This window comes from Ammospiza caudacuta, chromosome 5 (assembly GCF_027887145.1).
Source record: "Ammospiza caudacuta isolate bAmmCau1 chromosome 5, bAmmCau1.pri, whole genome shotgun sequence".
NCBI classification, from domain to species: Eukaryota; Metazoa; Chordata; class Aves; order Passeriformes; family Passerellidae; genus Ammospiza; species Ammospiza caudacuta.
In genome coordinates, this window is record NC_080597.1 from 43158122 (window position 1) to 43170767 (window position 12646).

General features: G+C 38.5%; 1 protein-coding gene across 6 annotated transcripts in view; it reads right to left on the reverse strand.

Annotated features, from left to right (window-relative positions):
* Positions 1-6543: 6543 nt before the first annotated feature.
* CNOT2 (CCR4-NOT transcription complex subunit 2) overlaps positions 6544-12646 on the reverse strand; it is an 83666-nt gene continuing 77563 nt past the window's right edge. For all 6 annotated transcript variants that reach the window (XM_058804716.1, XM_058804717.1, XM_058804713.1 and 3 more), the window contains one exon: positions 6544-7332. In XM_058804716.1, the coding sequence (XP_058660699.1) occupies positions 7246-7332 (87 nt within the window). In that variant the 3' untranslated portion in view covers positions 6544-7245. The remainder of the gene's footprint in view (positions 7333-12646) is intronic.

Genomic DNA, 12646 nt, shown 5'->3' on the forward strand with positions numbered 1-12646 from the left:
CGCCCGGCCGCCGCTGGCATCCGCCGCCGGGCATCAGCCTCTGCCATCGGCTAAAGCCGCCGCCGCTCCCCGCCTCCCTCCCCGCCTCCTCCGAGGCTGACTGTGCGTGTAACCAGCACGGAAAAAAAAAGATAAATGAATAAAATGCAAATTTAATCCCGTCTGACCTAATTCAGGGCCCTCCGGGGGTGGAAAGGGACAGATTGCAGCGGGATTATCTAACCCCGGAGATTTGCTGTGCGGAGGGCTAGTCCGGATTAATACTGGGTACCAGCATGCAATGTACAACATCTAGAACAGGGTGGGTGGGGTCCTTTGGGTGCATTGTGGTCCCCCTCTAAGGCAACACTGGCTTGGTTAAATCCTGGAGATCTTGTGTAAAGTCTGGTTTAGTACCCCCAAGGCATCAAAGTCTGCAAGGTCTCTATGAGTAGAGGAGGAAACTAAGCTCAAATTAAAGAAATTAAATATCTAGTAAAGCTACTGAACAAGTCAGTAAATATTCAGTAGCTTTACTGAATATTTCAGTAAAAATACTGAAATATTCAGTAAAGCTACTGAAACTATTAACGTGAGAAGGCATCTTCTATTTTTACCTCATTAATTAAGAAAGGACATAATGGAAATTGGCAAAATGTTAACATTTTTGGGGTGCAGGGTAAAGTACTCTGGCCAGCCCCAAAACCAGCATCTGCACAGCAGGGACAGAGATAACAGACAAGCAAGATGATAGCTATCACACACAGGAATTGCTTTGAACAGGAAGTTATTGACCTTTGAAGGTTCACCCTAAGAAGTGCTCTCTTCCAAGCAGGATTGCAAGAAAAGCCACTGATTCAAGAAAATATATTTATTTGGCAAATAAAGTTTGGTTATTACCCAGCATTTCCCACTGTGGCAACACAAGTTCTTTGGTGCCAAAGTACCATAGCAATTCTTATAGTTCTATTCTGTCATCTTTATCACAGGCAATTAGGTAGAACAAAATGTGAGCCCAGAGCTGATAGATGAACTTGATGACACAGCAGAGAAGAAGGCATAGAAACACAGAAAAAGTTCGGGAAATAGCACTTTCCTTTTTCAATCTCTTTCCCACTGCAGAGTGTAACATCAAACTTTTATAAATGAAGCTGATCCATAGGTTCTCCAAATGGACTATTAAGCAAGGTTTGGCAGGAAGGCTATTAAGAGTCCACGCTGTGCCATGAATATAGATGGATGTAAATATTGTCCTTGCTTGCACAAGTACACTACCACACTCCTCTCAAGCCAGCTGCTTTGCAGGAGCCTGCCCTGATTATCAAAGGGTTTCTGGAAAAGTATACCAGCTCTGAGCCAGAATTATGGGTTTTTTACTTAAACCTCCTATAGGTGTTTATAGTAGAAACTCAACTCCTCTTGCTTAGTCCTTAGCTCTGTTCATTCATACCCATCATCAGGTTTTGCTGCCAGCACTTATGGTAACAGCAGTCTCTAATGGAAGAGGCTTGCTGCATAGAGTTTTCATAATATAAAAAATAACATTATAATCAGGTTGATTGGTCACTTACCACCTGAAAGAGAAGCTCCAGCTCTGCTTTCCCAGTGTAAGTGAGCTGCAGCTTCTTTCTGTCTTACCTCCTGAACAGCTGGCCTTCCACACTCGGTCCAACTCCCTGCAGTCCCTTGTACATCAGGCGCTGTCAGGCGGAAATTAAGGCAACAGCTCACTGGGTGACAGAGTCCTCCTGTGTGCATCCAATCCCTACATCCTCCACAGCTGGGGAGAGGCTGAAGCTGTATTTTAACTGGGAATGGCCTTAGCATTCACCAGGTGATCTCATAGATTTTGAACTTTTCTGCACAAATGACTCAGTCAAGACTCAAAGTCTATTTGGATCAATTGGAAGAGAAAAATGATTATCAAAGCCTGATCATTGCAGCAGAGTGAAGGGGGCCTGTTGTGAAGATTTTAGCTCTGCTGACATCTGCCAAGGGCAGGAGTGGGCATGCTGGCTCCAGGACCCTGGCTGCACCAGGAGCCACCAGTGCTGAGAAAGTCAGCATACAAAATCCAGTGTCTGTATGAAAATCTCAACAGCAGGAGAACAGATCCTGCTCTTTTGGGCCCCTCCTTGCCCCACAGCCAAGGGACAGCCTTACCTGTGGCCAGCTGCAGCTGACCCACCTGCAGTGGGTACGGGCAGTGCTGAGAACATCTGTGCCTTGGTGGGGCAGCTGCAGGCTGGGCACGCACAGGGCAGCTCATGGGGACCGGGCTCACAGCGCCCCTTTCCCGTTTCCTTGCACAAGCCCAGTGCTGTTCTGTGGGATGCTGCCTCTCCCGGGAAGTGAACTGCCTTTTCCAAAAGCAAATGTTCATATAAAACAACAGAGTGCCTTTATAAAACCAACACTGTGATGTGCACCAGAAAGTCAACTGGCCTTCCAAGGGAAGAGAGATCTCTGGGACCACCAAAGCCACCCTTTAGTCAAGAATGAGTTTAGAGAGCACTGAAGGGTTTCCACAGAGGTTCATCAATGCCTGCACCAGAGCAGCTCTGGGACACTGCCTTCCTTTGGCTCCTCATCAGGACTGTTTACAGCTGATGCAGGATGCCCCAGTCATGACAACTGGCTACTTCACTGGATTGTCTGCTAAACCACAGGGAGTTCAAAAGGTGATTTTACAGAAAATTAGTTTGGTAGTTTCATCAGGAAAAAACTTGACATATACCCACATATATTAGCTCATTAGTACCAAGAAGACAGTATGAAATACAAATGAGAAACTGAAGCCTAGAAAAAAACCACACAAACTTGGTTCACATCTGCTAATCCAGAAGTGAACTGAATCAGTAACAGTCATGGCTATTGTTCAATGTGCTTTAACATTACTTTCAAAAATATAAAGTTCACCTCTAACACTAAAGTGGTTTTAAGGAGTAAAGGTACTGAAAATATTAAAGCCAAAATTTCAAAGTAGGTTATCCAGCTGCATTTCCTCAGGTCTTTTTAATGTACTGGAAGCTTTCAGATTTATGGAAACGAGAGCATGCATGCTTATCACAGAGGAAAAAAAATTAATTCACATACTATATATGAAAATAAAAGCATCAGCCGTCAATCCAGACTAACTTCTTAGTCCACTCTGCACTATCAGAATTCAACTTCTACTAGCAATAATTTTGGCCAGTGGCAAATTTTGAGGGACACAATGAAAGGATACTTGAAAACTAAGCACATTGAAATTTGGCTTGAAAAGCTATTGTTATATTTAGGACCTTAAACCAAAAGCACTGTCTAGCTATTCCATGCTTAGGATGGCAGCTGTGCATTTAGAGGCTTTTCTTGAGTGTGACAGATAGCAATCAGTTTTTCCTTTTTGTTTCATTCAATGTCCAGCCATGGAAGGATTTTCAATTGGAAGTTACAAGGAATTGGGTGGGGGGAAGCTGCTTTCAAGTAACTAGTAACTTGAAACAGTATTATTTAGAAGATGGACAGCCTTCTTCCATGGCCATGGCCATTGAGGAGCCACTCAGGACCAAGATGATGACCCCACAGACCTCTCTTTCCCAGTGCTGCCTAGGTCATGCCAAAGACTCTGTGTGGTCTCTTCATGGTTGACAGAAACACTCTGTCAATACTGCAAAAATCTTGCATCTGACTACAACACACAAATTCTCATTTGGGTACATTCTCCCTTTTTTCATGGAAACTGTAAAACAGAATCAGACCAGTACAAGAAGTACTGGCTGGGGGTCAGAGAAGATTTCAGGCCTGCCATGCAGCCAAGTGATATAATCATACATCCTTGCACTGCAGAAATGCTACACAGCCAGGAGGGAGTGGTGTGCTCAGCTGTGAATCCCAACACAGGTGCAGCTGACACTTCACTGAAGGTAACAGTCATGTGAAAAATATTTTTACCCATGTGAGTACCTGCAGGCTTCCCTGGGTTACTTGGGTGTTCAATTAGATTAATCAAGCCCATGAAGGTTCTCAGGTGCTCATGTATTTGTGGCACCAGACCACTAAGGTGGAGGAGATGGAGTGCAGGGTGGTTCTTGTTTATTTCTACACAGCTCAGTGGAGCATCCTTATCCCTTTCCTTCAGGACACTTGATTTTTCCACAAGCAGGGTGGTTTGAGTAACAACTGTTGAAATACGAAGTATCTTCTGCAATAGTGGGTGTAATCAAATCAGTGAAACTGCTGTTAAACCTTGGAAGTTGAAGGTAGTGGATTTGCAGAGAAAGTGGAGCTAACTATTCAATGAAGATTTCTAAACAATATGCAACAAGGACTATGAGAGCATGTTGGACAGGCCAGAAATAGGAATATTACTACTTTTTTCCAAGAACACTGGGTTTTCTACCCAGAACTTACCTTGCACATTGTTGTACAAAACTAGTTATGGGGAAAAACACCCACCTCAAATTTAAAAACAGGCTTCTAGTATATTCCTATTTATAGTGTTAGTGTAATGTAAAAACATATTTAATAAGCCTTAGACCTTAATTGTCAGTCTGAAAATCTGCAGGGCAATTCAGTCACCCATTTGCCACATGAGTATGTACATGAGGGCTGAGGTGTTCTTCCTTTCAGTAAAAAAAGCAGTATGTTCTTTTTTTCAGTTTTTAAAATTAATATGGTATCAGTTAAGAAATCGCTTCAACCTTACACCTTGTTTTCTCTTTATATCTGTTTCTCTTGCTTCAACCCAGTGTAATATGAAATTAAGTCACAGATTTTAAAATCTCCATACATACTTATTTAACTGATAAACAAGAGCCATACCGTTCTCCCACCTGGAAGTAGCAAAGCTACCAGTTCTGTGCTCACTGGTGAGAAGTTTCCCAAAACTCAGGCATTTCAGATTTCTGAAACACTGGGCAGTTGAAAACAACTGTAACATCAAGTATTTTTTGGGAGAACTTAGGTTCCCAATTTCAGCTTAACTGTTTTTAGAAGTGTCATAGGTACTTAGTATTTTAATGCAGTTGATCTTACTCCCTCTACCATATGTTGTTAATTTCCATAAACATGACAAATAATGACATTCAATTTGAAGAAGGAAATATCACTTCAGGAATCCTTAGCAAAAAAAAAAAATCCCAAAAAACCCAACAAAAAAACAACCTAAAAACTCAGGTCATAACGAACCTGACAGTAAAAAAATGTAACATTAATTGTTACATTGTAGCGGGAACAATATGCTTTTGGAAAATTATCATTCTGAAAATTTATAAATTTGTATTTGGATAATCAAATATATGTTTGAATCTGCTCTGGTTTGAGAAACAGAACAAGCCACAATCTTTTTCAGCTGTGTTAATTATATGGATTATAACCATTCTCTTCTTTCAAGCTGGGAAAACTTTGCTTTAATAATAGAAAAAAAAAATAGAATCAACAGAATAATATTTTTCTGTTTACCATCTTAAAATAGATATTAAAAAATTCAGAATTTAAGATTCACCATACACCTGATACAGAACCACAGCAAGGTCACTAATGGTCCAATTTCCAAGCATAATTCAAATACATGCAAACAAGCTGCTTTTGCACTGCATAGAAAAATAGGTTAAAATGGAAAAAAGAATTCCAGGATTCACTAACATGTCTTGCTTTGGTAATTTCAGGTATTTTTCAATGATCTGCATTACCAGAGGCAACTCAATGAGAAGTGGCAATCATATCTAGAAAAAGAAAACCATCCCAACACTTCAGTTTTTCTTTCTCCGCTCAGAACAGTTACAGTTTTCAGAAACAGTCTATGTTCATGTTTATTTGCATCTGCAAGTTCAAGTAATAGCAATCACCAAATGAAATGTATTTCTGTTTTAAGTGGGAAAACACCAATATGGAAATAAGCTGTGATCAGCTCTAACCCAAGCTTCTCCCAAGTGACGAATTCTTGAAGCATCTTCCTATTATTTGACATAGTACCCCACCCACCTTTCTAAAAATTATTTGCTATTCTAAAGAGGGGATCTGAAACCAAGGTTAACCAAAGCCTTTAGCCGTGGAAACTTTACTGTGGAAAAGAATATGAAATTCTCATAAATTTACTTGTCAGCAGCAAAAAGACTCTTCAAGTGTCTTAACCACTGTACAGCTCGATAGTTTTAATACTTCAATTTTTTTTCCATTTTTCATTGTTGAAGAAATAATTTCACAATCTCAAATCAAAGTCAACACTGCAGTGAGGAGAGCTTTTCTACTTTATTACAAAGAGAAGAAGCCTTTATGTGGTCAGAAAATACAAGATTGATCTTTTTTTTTTTCTCTTCCTATGAAACGCTGCTGTTCAAACAGCCAGAGTGAATTGTCTCAGTTCACTTCTTTAAGTCCCATCACATTCACTTGGGTATGGATGTCCTTGGCTGCTGAAAATCTGGCCCTTTAGTGCACAGGGCGACAAAGTAGTCCCCTGACCAGCAGTTCCAGAATGTCCCGTTTTCATATATTGCATCCATGCACACCTCCTAAAAATGAGGTACAGCAGGGCAAACATTTTCCAAAATAGATGTCATATATATAATATATACACATTCGTACATACATACCTTTATTCATGTGATGTCCAAAAATTTAAAAAAAATGTACACATTTATTACAAAATCGTAACAAAGACTGGACAGTGTTTTGCTCATTCTGGAAAGATGAAGCTCAGTAATACACAACCCTGGAAACTAACCAGAGACTGTGGCAATATCTTTCTTCTAAACAGTCAGATATTCTTGCATTAAGCTTGGCGAAAACTGCCTTTCAAAGACAGAAGGGGAAGTAAAATGAAGGAAGCAAACCTTGCTCATCTTTCCAAATGAAATACGAGAAGGATCTTCACATAAAAATGCACAAACATTTTTTATTACCAATAGTGCTACAATGAACAATGCAAATTTTGTTGTCTAATTTTTTGTCTTTTTTCTTTTTTTTTGTTTTTACATTTTGGAAAACTAAGTGGTAAACTTTTGTCAGTGTACTCGCTTGTCTTTACAGACCCAAGCTTGTCTGCTGGCAAAAAAGGAAACAAAAACAAAAATTCAGACCCTGCTCAAACTAAAGAAAAACAATTACAAATTTAGTTGTTGGGCAGCACATAATTAGTAAGGCAGGACCTCAAATGGTGACCCTTCGCATGAGCCAATTGCCAGATCCTCAAGGAATTAAAACCAGGATGCCTGAGCCACATCAGTTCTGCAGTTATGTTGAGTATTGTGCTGAGACAGCCATACCCCAAGAAAAGGGAAGTCTTTAGAAGGCTTGCTGAGCAGGGTTGTAGTTGAAGGTTGATGGCAGATGAGGCCTTTCTTCTAATTTGTCATATTCCAGGTGGAACTCCTACAATTAAAAAAAGAAAAAAAATACAAACACAAATAAAACAATGTATCATTTACCTGTGAACATCTAGTCTACCAGCCATACTTGAAAAGCACAAATACAGAGGGGATCAAGTACTAGCCTATCCTAAGGGAAAACCACATGACTTTGCTACCTTGAATTCCATATTTTAAGAAGAAAAAGGTATATATTACAACAATCCTAAGCCTTTACACCCACAACATGCAGACTTCTCTTATTCTTTTGAATGCTACATGACTCTCAGAACCTCTGTTATAATCTCAAACAATTTTATATATGCACATAAACAAAACACAAATACACAGTCACAGCATGAGCTGAATTATAAACAAAAGCTGTCTTTCAAAGAGACAGAGTACAGAGGCTTATTCTGGATGAACTAAAGTTTGGTAATATTTTTGTGTCATACTACCAGACCAAATAGCTTCATGAAGCACCAGGGGAGGTTCAGGATGGACATGAGGGAGGTGTTCCAGAAACAACTGGATTTAGTGCTAAGGTCTGTTTCACATGGTGGTGATCAATCAAAGGCTGGATTTGATCTCAGAGGTCTCTTCTAACATAAATGATTCTGTGAAAATGTCCAGGTAAAAAGTACTGAGACCCACTTAAGCCAAAATTCATAGAAATATTCCTCCATATTTCATACTCATATTTACATCCTAGACCCACCAAACCTGAAATTTTATATTCTTCAGACCCTTTAAGCAGTTTAATTGTGTCTCATTCCATTTAATCTTCATTCAAGAAACAGTGTAAGCAAGTTTCAGAACTGTTTCTTAGGGGTACTTCTTGGTAATTCAACAACAACTTTGGACATGCACAGTAAATTATTTTATCTAACTTGGTGGAGAACCTCAGCAGAACAACATCTGTATCTGCAAAGCAAACTTAGCCCACTATTTTCACACAGAGATGAAAACACATGAGCAATGAAGAGATTGTTTTAGAACACTCTCTAAAGTGATTAAATAGTATAATACTTCAGTACATGTAAATCTGCACTAAATTAATGCAAGAACAGAAATAAAATCTAGGAAATCCAACTCTTGCAACTCTCTTCTTTCAAGGCAAAACAAGGTCCATTTAGCATAAAAAGAACATTCAGCATGGCAAAGAAACAAAGTAGAGGAAAATGCGAAGCATTGTGCACTCCCCTGAGAATGCTATCCCTAAAACTGGAAAACCCGAGCAAAACCTATGTAAAGTTACAGCCATCTGTACTGAAATGCTGCACATCTGCTTCATTTCTAGTTCCCAGCTCTCTACTCCAGCCAAAGATTTTTTGTTGTTGGGTTTTGGTTGGTTGGTTGGTTTTTGGGGGTTCTTTCTTTATTTATTTAGGTGTTGTGTTTGTTTGTTTGGGCTTTTTTAGGTCATATATACACAAGTGAATTGCTTCTGGCATTCCTAATAAAACCTGCATGCCAGTTGGTGTATGCTCTCTTTTTGGGCAGACACACAATGCTGAGACTGAAGAGATTGGGTAACAAGCAAGATCAAGGGGTACAAGTCCATATGTGTACTTTGGTGTCAAAGGCTGGATTAGGTTGAGTGGATCTCAGGGGGCCTACAGGAAGGGTGGAGAGGGACTTTTTGCAAGGGCACAGGACAAAGGGAAGTGGCTTTAAGCTGAAGAAGGGCAGCATTTAGACTGAGTACTAGAAATAAATTCTTCACTATGAGGGTGGCAAGGCACTGGAACAGACTACCCAGAGAAGCTGCGGCTACCCCATCCCTGGAAGTGTTTAAGACCAGGTTGGATGGGGCTTTGAGCAACCTGGTCTAGTGGAAGGTGTTCCTGTCCATGGTACAGGGGTTTAACTACATGGTCTTTAATGTTTTTCCAACCTAATCATGCTATGATTCAATGATCTCCAGTAATTCTGTAGTCATTTTATAATAGAAAAGATACCACTCAAGCTTTCTCTGCCTTTCATGGCTGTCAAAGTTTCTTTCTTTCACATAAGCATGGAAGGGCCAGTAGATACTATCCATCTATGGTCAGCTTCAATCAGTTAACTGAGCTTCCACAAGCTCTGAAATGCCTTCAAAATGACCCTTGGCAAATTGCTAATTAAACCAGTAAGATACAGTAAGTATCAGAAACCAGAGAGTATCAGTATCCTAAAAAATGGTTTTCCAAAGTTAAGGTTGTTGTGAGCCTCTACTGGCAGTGGGAGCTGCTAGCAAGGTGTCTGTAAAAAAGCTCAGGGGGCTGAGCAATCCTTTGTGTCCCACACACTGGAAGTCCCTCCTTCAGAAGGAGTATGTTTCCTTACTAAATTTTCTCTACAAGTATGTGAGTTCATATTTCAAACTGTCATTGACTGTTAAACAGGCTTAAAACAGCCTTGATTTGCATCCCAGTGTCAGTAAAGCTCAAATTCAATATTTAGTAGCACGTAGGACACCTGAAGTTCTGCCTGACAATACCTAAAAAAGAATTCACTGACCAGTATTTCTGGAAACTAAAAGCCAATTGTTTATTACATAGGGGAAAATACTTACAGGTATACTTTATGTTTTTGCTTTTGCCACTGTAGTTTAGGATGTCAACAGCAGCAGTGGTATTATTTAACATAAACAGATATAAAAAAATGTTAAAAATCCCAGGTATCCATTGATAAATGTGCTACATTGCTTTCTTTTCCACATGGAGGTAAGAATTAAAACTTAGATACCCATTATTAACAAGAAATAATGAGTCCTGAATGTGTGTGAAAACTTACAGCATGTGTGACACTAAATAAATTGTTCTATGCAAAGAAAATAATCACCTCTCATGCCATCCTGAGAACTTATTTGATAGCAAAGTTATATCAGTCTGTACATGTACAAACAGGAACAGGCAAGGATACTTAAAGTAGGAGAGGATTGCTTAGGATGATCCATAGCAATTATAGAGCAAAACGAAACAAAAAAAGTTAGCAGAATAGGCATGAGGATAAAATATTCTGGATTGTGTAAGTCCATGAGAGCAGAGTAGAAATCCCATAGCTAGCTTAAAAATTCCCAATGGGACTTAAAAGTAGCATTTATACTGACTTAAAGATGGAGGCAAAGACCCACTTTAGGGGCTGAACTAAAATACTATGCCACATCTTTACTGGAATAATAAATTTAACTTTCTAGTAATTATAACAGAAATTATTATTTCAATTAATACTGATCTTGACAGGATAGGGAATCATTTAGTCTAGACAACAACCCTGACAAGCAAATAAACACTTAAAATTTTAATTTCCTCTCCCATGAAGAATTCCATGTTTTAGAACTACATCATCAATGTAAAAAGGTTTTATAATCTTGTACTCTAAATTAATTCTCCTTACTGAAAAGTAAGAAGAAAATTCAAGCTGCTTACTTCAGACAACTTAAGTCAGGATTTCAGTAAGTGTGCAATCGTAGAAAGCACTTTGGGTGTCAGAGCTACTTCCCCTCCTCTCTCATGTCTCCTCAACAGCAGCAAACTATAGCCAAAACCTCAGCCAAATAAAAAATCAGTGTCTTTAACCTCAGCATACTTTCCACATGCCCTAGGATGAAAAACCATATAACAAACATGTGTAATCAGAATTTTTCTGCTTTTTATTTTGCATTTAAGGTGAATTTGAAGTTTATCATTCATATTTTTTCACTTTTTACTATCATCAAATCAGAATTAATTTTATTTCCTAGTAGTTCAGGAATTCTCATTATTCTGCTACTTTGCTTTTATTACCCATTAAGAATATAAAAGTAGAGCCTACAGTTTAATAAAAAAGATAAAAATATTGCTTGATTTTTCTTGAAAGAAGTTATTCAGCCTTCTTTGCTTTTGTTATAACCAATCCAGAACACTAAATCTACTAAATCACAACTGGTTTACGTTTTTAAAAATGTTAAGTTTTAAGATTTAGTTGTGCTACCTAAAGTAAACTGCTGTATTTCAGTGCAGCAATATTTCACACTGCAGTGTAATTTAAAATAGGGACAATAAATACATAAGCTCATAATACAAAATACACAATGTCTGCAAAGCACAGCACATTAGGGTATGTGCTGCCCTATATTTGAACATCTACAGTAGAACAAGAACCAAATTTATAAAGCACTTTGAAAAAGAACTGAATATGCACACGAGACAATAATTTATGAGCAAGTATTCCTGTACACCAGCTTCAATGGAGGACTAGTGAAACTGTTCAGCAGTGATTATTATTGTGGCCTTCTAAGGAACTGATATTCTCAGCATCCACTAATAATGTAACAGTTACAATTAGAGATTGCAATTTATCAGAATTCTTTCTTTTCCAGCTCCTTATAAGTCTAATTTCCTGAAATATTTATGAATTACTTCTGCATTTGTTAGAAATAAAACTACTTTGCTGTACTTTTTTTTTGCATCCAAAGCAACACAGTGTTACCAAATATTGCTGATCTTGTTAGGGTGAGTCTGTATTAGTCTTCCTCAGAGGAAATGTGCACTACAGAAATTAATGCCACAGGTAACATTACCATGGAATGCTAAGATCACACAACATGTACCTAAGTTCTTATTTATTTATCAAAGGTGAAAATGTCACAGAATTAATTCTAATATGCAACTCATTTTCCATGCAACAAAAATCTCAGTTTTCCCCAAAATCATTCTCTAGCTTCCTGTGACCAATACTCAATTTGCCTGCTCAAAGTTAAATAAAAATTTCAAAATAATATTCCAGTTCAATTTTTTACATTATGGAATACACAAGCCTAGAAGAAAAGATATTATTGCTTCTTATGGACATTGGGGGAGAATAAATAAAATAATCACATTCATTGTTGCAATACCACTACAAGTACAAAACTGTAGAAAATACTATCTCTCTTCTTACTAGCTATCAATTGGTTCTTAATGCTGGGGAATTACTTTCAGCATGCAAATAAAAAGAGAATCTATGTAGACCTTGTGAAAAACCATTCAGAGAACAGTAGTGCTCCTGTCTCTCCATATCTCAGGAATGCCCAGCAGGAGGATGGAGTGTACATCACTCAAGCACTGAATCCTGAGTTTCAGAATAGCACTCAAGATTCCAAAGACAATACTGTCCTAGAGTAATGCTAAGCATCAAATAGCAGCTGCATACATTTACCACAGGTAGAAAAAGGAGACACTGAAGAGGTTATTATTATCATCCTTACACAATGAGTATTATCTTTTTCCTCCTAGTAAAAAGAAATGCTGTGTGTCCACACAAACTAAAACCGCAATTCCATTGACATGTGAAACTACACGAGGCTTGTTGCTTGTAAATAAACAGAACACGTT